The sequence below is a fragment of the Kwoniella europaea genome, chromosome 3, assembly GCF_036810445.1.
Source record: "Kwoniella europaea PYCC6329 chromosome 3, complete sequence".
Taxonomy (NCBI): domain Eukaryota; kingdom Fungi; phylum Basidiomycota; class Tremellomycetes; order Tremellales; family Cryptococcaceae; genus Kwoniella; species Kwoniella europaea.
In genome coordinates this window covers 683141-695390 of record NC_089489.1, presented here as the reverse complement: position 1 = coordinate 695390, position 12250 = coordinate 683141, and the positions used below count along the sequence as shown (strand labels likewise).

Here is a 12250-nt window from a genome sequence, read left to right as displayed (position 1 = left end):
TCCGTTCGTACTCGAGTACTCGCATCGCTCGGGGCTACAATCCCAAACTTATCTTATTGTCATTTGAGAGTGCTTATCTCAAAGGTGGATAGAGATCTCGCTTGCCTCTAACTGTGTTGCTACAGCAAAGGGCATCTCCCTGTCCTCTGTTTTCTCTCCAATCGATATCTGATAAGGGCTGCTGCCGACAATTAGCTTATGGCCCGCGATGACGACTTCCGGTGCTTCATCTTCCCTCCCTTCCCCTCTACCAGCACCTACCACACTGTTCGCCCTCATCCACGAACTCCATACCACCATCAACGACTCTATCGACACAGCTCTATCATGGGATCAGCTTCAATCGCCACCTATCAACTACACGTTAGTCAGGCCAATCGTCCAACGCTTCGCACCGAAAGTTGACGGAGGTAGCAATCCTACAGGTACTGCTACTCCTGCTTTAGTTGTACCTACATCCCAAGATGGTGGAGAGTCCGGAGTGACCAAAAAGATAATGGGAGGGGACACGGATGGACCTAGCTTGGGAATGGTGCTCTACGCTCTAATGGCGAACAGGTACGCGATCATAAGTCTTTAGGAACACTACAAGAGCTGACTGTGTTACGCAGGATACAATACGTTTCCCTCTCAGCTGGTGATCTGAGCTATGAGCCACTCCAAACTACCAGAGCGGCTTTCTGCGAACTACTTGCAAGTGAGTTCAGCTGAAAAGCTATCGGTACGATGACCTTCAGCTGATATATATGTTTAGTCAAGATCCTTCGCACGTTCCCACACCCCGAGGACGCAGCTTCCCTGGTCAGCGAGCTTGTGCGAGGATACTGTGCTTTTGACGGTGCTCCCGAAGAAGTATGGAATAGTATGGGAGATGATCGTGAAGATATCGAGGAGATGGCAGGTAGTGCATTAGAAGTGAGTCTTTTATTTTTCCTTTTACCGCAATGTGCCCCATCGCTGACAAGATTCGATCCCATAGTTGGCCATAGTATCTACATCCAAGCATTTCCTTTCCTTGCCACTTATCCAGCATCTGATCAACCTCATTTACACTGGTCAATTGATCTACTCACCTATTTCCGCTCGATCAATCATCACCGATTCTTACATCTCCGAACGCACCCGTCAACGAAGGAGACCCTCTCATTCACATGGAATAGTATCCACATCTGGGTTCTCATCTTATGCAGGTCAGGAGTCGGATATACATGTCCATGGAGGCAAGGAAGCTGAAGAAGAGCTAGCGGAAGTATATGTGTATAACCCTTACGAAGCTGGGTGGTTGGATCATCAAAGGTTGAAAGTGCCAAAATGGAGGAAAACCATGGAAGCTGGAAGTTTTGTCATCCTGCTGGCTTTGTTCGTTTCTACCTTAGCTGGTGGGTGATAGGATGTCAGCTGTCCGTGAGATAGATCGTTTAGATGCACAGAGCTGACGAAAGTGTTTAGCCAAGGATCTACACCAAATTCAAGTCATCGAAATTATCTATATCATCTTCTCATTCGGCTTCATCTTAGAGGAGTTCGCTGCTTCGAAGGAGCACGGCTGGGCTGGTGAGTCGCTTCATACCGCTTCAGCTGGCTGATTGCTGATCACCTGCCGAATACTTGCAGTTTATGCTGCTAATGTAAGTAGAATGATCGAATGCCATAATTGCACATAGCTTTACTGACACCCTTCTCAATAGGCTTGGAACGCCTTTGACATGGCTTACGTATGTTCAGCTCGCTGCAGTATGTAGATCTACATCAGATAGCTGATAACGATTACAGATCACGATATTCCTCCTTTACTTCACCCTTCGAATTTTTGCTCTGGCATCTCATTCACCCAATACATCTGATCTGGCTTTCGATATACTTGCTATAGCTGCATGTATCATCTTCCCTAGATTGGTGTTCTTCGTAGTGAAAGAGAATGTGGTGATCTTGGCTGTAGGTGCTGGTCATCCTACCAAGGGCAAGACAGTGCTGATGGCAAATTTGACAGCTACGAGGGATGGTAGCTTCATTCGTACAATTTATGATAGTCACAGGTAAGCTTGTCCTTCCACAGTCAGTCAGGATCATGGAGCTGACAACGCTATCTCAATCCAGTACTTGCTTTCAGTGGTATATGCTTCTGTCTATGGACGCTCGGAAGAGCTACTTGGACAGTCAAGCAGATTGTATGGCTCATGGCGTGAGTGACATGACTAACGTAAGATGGTCTGAAGCTGAATCTTCTATCCTATATAGCCAAATCTGGGTGAGCTGCCCTTGACTTCCGTTCTCACCATACAACTTACATTGATATACAGTTCGGATCTTCTTACCTCGGCTTCTCCGCAAGCTCATCGTTCCACCCAATATTTGGACCTCTAGTCCTAATCTCCTATGCGTGAGCTGACGGAATGACGTACAGCTAACGAGGTATATAAATCAGCTCATCATGTCTATCTGTCTCACATCGTAGGGCGCTGTGTAACGTATTGCTCATCACAATGCTCATCGCGATCCTTTCCAACAAATTCGCAGCGATCAATCAGAATGCCCACGAAGAGGTTAGCGATTCTTCATCGTGTTGATGTAATCAATACTTAGCTGATAATGTTACGTCTGTAGCACTTGTTCCAGAGGGTGGTCAAAACAGTGGAAGGTGTCAAGTCAGATGCTCTATTCTCATACCTCCCGCCGATCAATATATTGGCCTTCGCGATCCTTGTACCCCTAAGCTGGTTCTGCTCACCTAGAACGCTGCATAGGATCAACGTGTTCGCTATCAGGCTTACCGTAAGTCCCCCATGCTTGCTGGTACTGTAGATCTTGCATAAAAAGCTGACACGAGAGGCGTTCACACACTTGCAGAGTTTCCCGATCCTAATTGCTATCTCCGCATACGAAAGGTACAATTACCATGCCCAGCAGAGAGCTATACACCTGAAAACTTCGACCATGGACAGGGTAATGGATGTACAACGACCCGGTCTATTGGAGTGAGTTACCTCTTTTTGTACCGCAATCATGCTTTGAATAGTGCTGATATGGACAGATATCGTAGTTCCTGGCTTACCGGCGGATCAGAAATGCTCATCGCATCTGTATTTGAGGCCTTACCCAATATCCCCATTACCTCACCAGGTTCAAGTGGAATTGTTACACCTCCAAAAGCGTCCAACTTGGCGACGTTGCGAGATGACGAGGATAACGATGTGATCGAGAGAATGAAATCGCCCAAGAAGACGGAGAAAGATAAGAAAGATAAACGACAGTCTACCAAAACACCATTCGATTCTCCTCTAGCTAAGATATTCGGTACCCGATCTGAGTCTGTCGAGCGGTCCAAAGATAAAGGGAAAAGAAAAGGTTCTGTCGATGATACTCCTGGGGTGAATGGCATTGCGACCAATGGAGAGGTTGAAGCGTTGAAGAAAGAATTAGAGGAAGTCAGGAAAAGTCAATTTAGGATGGAAGAATTGTTGAACAAGGTTTTGGCTGGGCCGATAACCGGTGAAACGCATTAGATATAGTATACCGTTTAATGGACTGTTTAACCAAACACAAAAAGGATAATGTAATGCACGATATACAAAGTGCTTCCGACATGTGAACGTCCGGAATCGTATTGAGATTGAAGGATACGATGGCTAGTTTGTTTTACATGATTTTCGATTTCATGACGGCCTGAAGATAAGGGAGTGAGTTGTAAATACATACATATGAATGTCAAAGGATGCATTCAATTTCGCATCAACGTGAGTTCAGATATAATGCTGCATCGAAACGACTCACTGCTACTGCTCAATGATCATATCGTAACATGAGCTTACGTAGGGCTCATTTATGTTGGATGGACAATCTTTGCATTCTGACCCGACAAATTGATGCATGATACTATATTATCAGACAATACTAAATTACCCTTCAGCTGTTCAAGAGTTGCAGACAACCCCAGTTCTTGTCCAATTACAGAATAATCCAACGATAATCAACGATCAATCTTCGTGACTAAATATGCTCCTCATCCTTCACACAATCGAATCTCATGCGGAAGACTTCAGCTGCAGACCTATAGTTCTACTTGTGTTGCTTCAATCCACTCTCTTCGAGGGTGGTGATGTGCCCCTTCATCTTTCTAGGTGAGATCTTGAGGTCATACAGCTCATCCAATTCCGCAAATGTTCTTCCTTTGGTCTAGAAAGCAACATACCAATTAGCATCACGGAAGATGACAACGATCAACAGAGAAACTTACCTCAGGAAGGAGGAAGAAATTGATAATTGTACCTATTCCACCTAAAATAGCAAACATGTACAAGGTCTTCACACCCCAGTTTCTGGACGTTGCTGAAATCATCAACGGGACCTAAGCAGATACCAAGAGAACCGCTCATTAGCTCTAAAGGGAATTTGGTTGGTCGGTTGATGACGTGGACTTACAGTACTATTGAAGATGGCTCCAGAGATCGCATTGGTACTAGCAGCAAAAGCGGTTGTCTTGGCTCTAAGTCGGGGAGTAGCAATCTCCGCAGCGCACGTCCAGCCGGTGCCAGCGAATCCTGCCGCATAGAACAAAACCCAAAGACATATGAAAGCGAGAGAAGCGTTATCGACTGGACCTGAATGACTGGCGAAGCCCAATGAGGCAATGGCAATGTTGAAGACTGTACAAGCTACACCACCTGATAGGATAAGGGTTCTTCGACCTAGTCTCTCGATTCCGTAGAAAGATACCATCAGGGAGAAAATCAAAATACAGCTGAAATGTCATATAGAACGTCAGTAAAACTGCAATTGAACGAGTGAGGATAAAATGAAAAAGATAAGAGATGACGTACTATACGATGACGGATGCTTGGAAAGGTTCAGGAAGACCAGCCTGTTGTAAGAAATCTATATGTCTCGTAGGGTCAATTGAAGGGCATGAGTCAAACGGTGAGTAACACAATTTTACTGACAAGTAGTATAGTTGAAGATGATAGGACTTCCTGACCAATTTTGCATTACCAAAGCGAAAACAGAAGCAAAAGTACGTCTCTGTCGATTGTGAATTGTACAAGATGACATGTAAGCTTTCCGATGAGCCGACTTGGATGTAGTGCAATTGAATTTGACTTACGAGATGAGAACCCATGAAGATATCTTTCAACGCGACTTCAGAATTTGAATGACTCTTTTGTTTCTCTTCTTGAATCTCAACCAACATGGCATTGTATTCTCTATCAATATCATAACCTTCTACGCCCTTGTAAAGCTTCGACAGAGTCTTCTTCGCGCTGACTTCATCTTCCTTTCTGGCGTAGTACCACGGCGTCTCAGGAAGGAAGGGTAGGGCAATGATCCATAATCCCAAGAATACGAATTCGGAATAGATCGCTTTGAGATAGTTCTCTGGATCGGTCTAGAAGATAACGAAGATAACAATGGCAATAGCACAAGCAAGATAGTGAGCGATTTTTCTGGAGAGACAGAAGCAGAAGCAGAGTGAGACTGACCATATTCAAAGTGTTAAGGGCGATAGCCACGAATAATTGACCGAGGGCATAAGCCCATCCGTAGGTACTCATGAGTGCACCTCTCAATTGGGTAGGAGCCACTTCCGAGATGTACTATACGTGCAATGACCTGATCAGTACGGCGTGTTCCTGTTGTGCTTTGCAGCATGAGTCGGGTGACTTACAGTAAGTACACCTTGTTGGATCAAACCTTGACCTAGACCCATGAGCATCTTGGCTGCGAGCCAATCTTTGTAATTCCTCGCAACGATTTCCGTAATGATACCCTGTCAACGATCATCACTTGAGTCATTGGTAGCTATCCACAACACACTGTAGGATGGATCGAGTACTTACACCAGTGAAAACGACGGTCAAAGCGTACAGAGTGTATCGTCTACCGAATCGATCACCGATGAAACCACCAGCCCAATTACCAAGGAACTGACAGAGGTACGCCTGTCGTTCCAAGCAAGCTTGGTCAGCTACGAATTTGTCTACTACCTGGTGCTAAACAAGCAAGATAGTAACTCACCATACCACTCCACATGGAAATGTACTGTGCATCTACACTGATTTTTCCAGTTGAGGAATTAACGACTGTACCGAACTGCTTGATGAATCCAGCATTTGCCAGTACACTACCTATCCAGCCCGATGAGCAACGGTCAGCATCCTATTGAACGTGTATTTTCTCACCGAACAGGAGCGTGATCGTGATGAATCGACTCACCTGGTAAAGAAGTTTGATAACCATCCATGATAACACCGAAAGCAGTGATCATACAGAAGATACAAGCTCTCCAGAATTTTCGCATAGCTTGTAATCTCGTCAATCCTGCAAAAGCAGTAGTGTGATCGATATAGCTTTCATCGAGCTTGTGGGCACCGTTACCTTCTACATCTGCAGAGGTGGTATACACTTCATCTTTCTTCGATTCGACTCGTTCGAGTTCCGTATTGGCGTTCACGTTCATCTTGGACCGCTACTGTAGACCTGGAGTAACTTGAACTGTTGAAAGAGGGAAAAGAGGAGAGAGAATCGAATGGGTGGATCTTTCATATATATCCTTGAGATCCTCTGATCATGATAGATGACTGTAGTCACGGAAGGAAGGAAGAACCAATTGTACCGTGATGATAACAAATGTAGTCCGAAACATCAGATTCAAAGCTGATAACGTTGTTGCTTTCCACAGCGAAGAAAGAGAAATGCAGATTGTGGTTGCCGGTGATATAGATAGACATGATTATAAATATAGCATTTACCTAAGCTAGTCGCAAGGATTGTACAGAGCAAGAGAGAAACGAACAGAGCAGATAAGTCAAATGCATGCACCTCCACTCTTTATCTCTTTCCTCCCAACCCCCCTGAGGTTAATTAATTGAGGCGTAGAGCTCAAGGGTATCTTCGACGGGCATGGCCGTGAGAGAGTAGACAATGCCCATGGACCCTCCTCCTATGCGATCAATTTCTGGTTGCCGGAGGATTTCTTTGGGAGATAAGTCAGCTGACGATAAGCACTTAAAAAAGATACTTTTATCCGCTGACACGGAGACCCGAACGTCAGGATGTCTTCTACCATCGGATTTACGAACAGCTCGTGCTGACCAAATTCGGGTTCTCAGCAGAAGACTGCCCAAAGACCCCAAACCTAACAGGAGACCAGTGTATGTCATATCACGCGATGCGAAGACTTGGCTTCTCCTTGATCCCAATACTGGCTGATCTACATTCGAGAACACTGTATGCCTTGATACCTTCCAGCATTGGCGGTCATGCTGTATATTGACGATCATACAGTGCTATCACAAGTTTACTGTGTCATGTTCTCCATCCCAAATGCACAACAATTCATACACAGGAGAAAACCGAGACGTATCTATCTGAGTTGGAGCCTAATCTAAGGTACTTCTTGTAAAGGATGGTGAGGCGAGATGAACAAAGTTTCAAACTGTGTATTAAGGTAATCCTTTACTTCTTCGTCATCCACATAATCCACTACGATCCTAGTATTACTTTCCTTCTCGTACTTTTCAATGAGAGGTTTCAGTGAAACGGGGAACTTCTGCTTCATTTGATTTCTGTACCACCTACAACATTGCTTTGGGTCAATTTATGATCACCCGATAACAACAAGAAAATTACTCACTGAGCGAAGTATACGAAGGCGAGCATGACTCGAGTCTCAGAGGTGTGATTTGGCATGCCAGCGTGCCTACGAGGTATCATGGTCACGATCATGATCCATCAGCTTGTTCTATTCGTGGTCATGATTGCATTTCTGATCCTTGTACTTACCAAGTTCTGAGATCTCTCAAGATCAAACTTCCTTTTTTGACACTAGGATAAACCGGTGGTCTGATTTTCCTCCTCTCTTCGAGCTTCTCATCCTGTACAAAGCCAAGTGTATAAGTTTGATGGTCAGTCCATGGAGAGGAGTTGTTGGTCCCAAGCCAACATTCCGTGGAGCCATTCTCAGGAGTTACGTCAATCAGACAAATGTTCATGGCGATCGCATATGGGTGAGAGAGGTGTCGACCTTTGACGTCCTTGTGTACTTTCTGACGAGTCGTGGTGTTTCCTAATAACGTGTTGGAACGGATGTAGTGCAGTTCAGGTATCGGACCGAGAACGCTTGATAGCACTGAAGAAGCGAGATTGTTGGCGTAGATTTGGGGAAATAAGTATTCTATACCAAACATCACATGAGCATCTCATGGTCAATCCGTATGTATAGTCATGATGTCGACCATAACTCACCTTCGAGGATTGGTGGGACTTGAGAGACATTTCCCTTATCCTCCCCTTGACTATACCATTATTGATAAACGTTTTCCCGGGGGAAGAAGAAAGAAGAGTACTCACTTCCAATGGACCTTGACAGAACCACTCATGATCTTCTCTGTATCAGACTTCATCTTCTCATTCAACTTGTCAATAACCTCAACATCTATGGCATTCTCGAGGACGACCACACCATCGTTGAAAAGTGCATCGACCGCATCGAAGAGGTGATCGTTCGCAATGTTTCCGCTGACTCGCTCGTCATCGGTGAGAGGGACTATCTTTACTGAATCGCTCGGGACTGGCATAATGGACGCTGCTTGCTGTCAGAGTGTTTGTTGATGGATGGTCACATCGTTAAGGATGCACGAAGGTTATCGATGATATTTATCCAAGATGATAGAATGAATGACGCTTTCAGCGAGATGGCCTATCTCAAGATGAGTGCCTATTTGGACTTTCGGTGAATACACTCTGATTCTGCGGGCCGAAAAGTCAGAATTAGCGTAATATTCATTTAATGATCGGTGGAGACAATCGCGTTATTCGAGTACTTGCTTCTGCTAGCTCCGGATGGGCGATGCGATAAGCCAATGTCCAATGGTATTTCTTGCATTTTGTGGGTCTTGCGAGTGTTTGGTCACCATGACTGATTGGTGGATGATGCAATTACTATCAAAAGTGATTGTGAGGACACATTCATTCATACACACGCGCAGACCTGCGGCTGATCCGGCCGATTACTCCGACCGCATCAATTGACGCCGAGACGTTATCAGTTCAAACGGTCACTAGGCGACTTTGCACTTCTGTATCCGATACTTCAAATGCCTATCTTCATGTCCACTTCGCTTTCGAGTCCTCAAAAGAAACCAAAGTGCTAGCTATGCAGGCTATAGCGAGATCGGAAAGTGTGGTCCTCACGGAGAAACGAGGATTGACAGCTTGTACGGCGTAAGCTTAATCTCGTATCGATTCGCATCTAAATCGGACCAAGTCGTTAACGTCCATGTAATCTAATCAGATGTCGCATAGTCAGTCTTCCTAGTCTCTTCCTTCATGCATGAATGGAGCTCATCTACTATCACTGATCGTTGATAGGCGAAAGTCCGATGTCAAGTCGTTCCTGAGATTGGAATTTGTTTTCGATGTCAGAGTGCAGCTATACCATGCCATTTCACCGCTACTCGTCGTGGACGAGTGAAAGGCAGCAAGAAGTAAGTCAACCCACTAGTTTGGATGGTATACAAGCTGACATGGACATAGTCGTAAGACCCTGGAGAAACTGGCGAAAGACAATAGCGATGCGTTGAGAACGCTCTCATCCCCAAGTTCTGGGAATGAGCAGCCTCAAAATCTTCCCTGGGGTAATGACCATCCTTCGATGCCTCTGACACGCCCTCAGAGTCCGTTAGATCTGGATCCATTCGTTTCTACCCTTCCTTCTCCTGAGCCCGCTTCACATCGAGAACTCGAAGCCTCCCGTCAATCAATGACACGTAGGACGGTGCAAACCATGGCAGGCTCCTTCCCAACGGGCTCTGAACTTGCTATATCGGATCCCATTCCCCGAGCGGACTTCTCAACAGGTAGAGACGTACACAATCCTCTCCTGTTCTTGGCAGAATGCGCAAGGAGAGGTTGGGATACCGACGATACGGAATGGAGAGATACGATGGTGGTTCCTACTCCAAGTACCAATATTCCACTGGAAGATGCCATCAGACTGGGGAGATGGTCAAAAGAGAACTTGGGGAAGATCATTGCAGATCAGAGGAAATACTTTCAACATGGTTTGCACGGCACGAAAAGAGATGTCAGTATGGGGCTCGATCCGGTTTATCAGAATGTGATCCATGAGGATCAAGTCGGAACGTTGTTTTCAAAGTGAGTCTCCGTCCTTTCTTCTTGAACGGTCTGCATACCTTGTGGGAGTGTTAACTAACCCAAGAATATAGTTACTTTTGCCATGTACACCCGCAATGGGGCATGCTTGATCGTAATACCTATACCCCCTCTTTCGTACGATCACGATCTGCTTTCCTATTTACCGTCATCCTCGCACTCGGTGCTACTTCCATTGCTACTCTATCAACTTCCACCCCTCAAGATCGTCTGTTAGCTATCAAACTCTGGGCACACCTTGAGAAGTTACAGCTGGTAATTTGCGCTACATCCGCCAAATCTATAGAGATCGTTCAGGGCATGCTGGTGAGTATTCCCGCTTAACTTATTACCTGCTATTGCTTATTCGCTTTTGTAGATGGCTCAAATGTGGGCATTACGAACTCCAAGACTAGTAGATGACCAGCGAGCGACTCGACTAGGAATGGCTGTACGGATGGCAGGACAGATAGGCCTTCAGCTTGCAAGACAACATGGTAGGAGCTCGGGTGAAGCTCGAAATGCGAATGATTTGCGGACACGATTATCGCTCGTACTGGTAGAGAGCAGGTATGTAATATTTCTGTCTTCCGAAGCTGTCATCCTAATCGTTTATCTTCAGATGGGAATCAATCGCGGACAGACAAGAGATCTCGTGTCTCGCTTTCGACTTGACCGATTACGAAGCTGAAGAATTAGATCGTACGGGACCATTTGACGATATCGCGCTCATGGCAGCTGATTATGCTTTGTATCGATTTGAGGTGAGCATAAACACTACATCACTTGTGTGTACCAAGCTGAGCACAACGATTGCTCGTATAGGGTGAATCGAAGGAACGGATATCCCGTATTACCCAGAACAATCATTCGACCACGGCACTGGACAGTGAGAGAATCTGGATACAGACCTATTTATCGAGCTGGGAAAGTAAATGGGTTGAACCCCAGACGGATCCTTTACGTCGATGGTGGTTCCGATACTTATCCATCAGATCTCGACTGGTCGGTATCCTTCGAGTCGCCAAAGCACGTGCTCAACCAGGTCCATGGACAGACCAAATGAAAAGTGACCTCGTCCTTGTTTCTATCGAATTACTACAAGGTTGTCTTTCCCATGAACGATCGATGCATATGCTCAGACCGACTTCACCGATAGTTTTCGCGGCGGCGATACTCCTTCAGTTGACGGGTAAAGATGCACCGGAACGGGATTTGATATTGAGGGTGGCACTTAGATTGGCTGGCGAACCGAAACAGGAAGATATCATGACATACGCTGTGCATAATGGTTATCAAATACTGAATATGCTATGGTGAGTGGAGGACGAATCACATTTTCAGCCTGGAAGATACTGATAATCTTGGAGCAGTCTTAGTAAAGAAGTGACAGCGACGAACATCGGACCACCTATCAGCGCCTCAAGCAATATTGCGTATAATCCATCTTCCATCTCACCTTCCACTCAATCCCTAATTGGCGAGGATCTTACGCTCGCTCAACAGAGCTTACCATCGGTCTCGTCCATACACCAAAGGATGGATTCATTACCACTCTCTTCGATGTCGGGTCATCAACAATTTGATGATATAGGTCAACTCCTAGGTTTGGGTGGAAATACGACCAATGAATTCCTCCACCAGCGGCCGAGTATCACTCCGAGCAGTTTACCTAGCTTAGGTCCGCATGCCAATACGGTATGGGGCAGCTTCCTATCTACTGAACCCTCCAATACGAACCAGTATCCACCATCGTCTATGGACCAACCCGCGCAATCTGGAGGCTCGGGATATATGGCATGGCCAAATAGTGGCGAAGAGCTATTTAACTTGGCTGGAGGAGGTCAGATGTCAGATAACGATATTTCAGATTTCTATTTCCATCTCGCTTCTGCCCTTGGCAGCTAGAAATGTTGTTAATGGTGAATATAAACATAGTTGTATAACAGGTAGTTGTAGTTGTATGCATCAGCATTGATTCTCTTATGATTTGGGATACGGCTTAGGTGGACTGCAGGATTAAGTAAATTCGCCACCCATCACTACGCGTCTGTCCTCGAACATTGATTTTGCTTTTTGTTGTTGTTTTTCATATCTCTATCTC

General features: G+C 45.5%; 4 protein-coding genes across 4 annotated transcripts; 2 read left to right on the top strand and 2 right to left on the bottom strand.

Moving 5' to 3' along the window:
* Positions 1 to 208: 208 nt before the first annotated feature.
* V865_008129 (uncharacterized protein) lies at positions 209 to 3503 on the top strand (the record flags this gene model as incomplete). The annotated part of the gene is made up of 16 exons (XM_066231867.1): positions 209 to 558; positions 612 to 697; positions 755 to 915; positions 980 to 1379; positions 1450 to 1554; positions 1615 to 1628; positions 1689 to 1715; positions 1774 to 1935; positions 1991 to 2036; positions 2098 to 2182; positions 2239 to 2248; positions 2301 to 2380; positions 2456 to 2543; positions 2605 to 2772; positions 2848 to 2975; positions 3041 to 3503. The coding sequence occupies 16 exons, from the start codon at positions 209 to 211 to the stop codon at positions 3501 to 3503; spliced, it is 2373 nt and encodes a 790-aa protein (XP_066087964.1).
* A 553-nt stretch (positions 3504 to 4056) lies between these two features.
* V865_008128 (uncharacterized protein) lies at positions 4057 to 6451 on the bottom strand (the record flags this gene model as incomplete). The annotated part of the gene is made up of 11 exons (XM_066231866.1): positions 4057 to 4173; positions 4235 to 4345; positions 4420 to 4738; positions 4818 to 4872; positions 4938 to 5016; positions 5099 to 5380; positions 5475 to 5588; positions 5660 to 5761; positions 5832 to 5933; positions 6010 to 6119; positions 6208 to 6451. 11 exons carry the CDS (start codon positions 6449 to 6451, stop codon positions 4057 to 4059), a joined length of 1635 nt encoding a protein of 544 aa, XP_066087963.1.
* Positions 6452 to 7378: 927 nt separating this feature from the next.
* On the bottom strand, positions 7379 to 8570 carry V865_008127 (uncharacterized protein; the record flags this gene model as incomplete). Its single annotated transcript, XM_066231865.1, has 5 exons — positions 7379 to 7568; positions 7628 to 7693; positions 7777 to 8167; positions 8239 to 8288; positions 8344 to 8570. 5 exons carry the CDS (start codon positions 8568 to 8570, stop codon positions 7379 to 7381), a joined length of 924 nt encoding a protein of 307 aa, XP_066087962.1.
* A 578-nt stretch (positions 8571 to 9148) lies between these two features.
* V865_008126 (uncharacterized protein) lies at positions 9149 to 12054 on the top strand (the record flags this gene model as incomplete). Its single annotated transcript, XM_066231864.1, has 9 exons — positions 9149 to 9216; positions 9287 to 9296; positions 9364 to 9479; positions 9529 to 10149; positions 10221 to 10473; positions 10526 to 10716; positions 10769 to 10910; positions 10972 to 11462; positions 11520 to 12054. The coding sequence occupies 9 exons, from the start codon at positions 9149 to 9151 to the stop codon at positions 12052 to 12054; spliced, it is 2427 nt and encodes an 808-aa protein (XP_066087961.1).
* Positions 12055 to 12250: the final 196 nt, after the last annotated feature.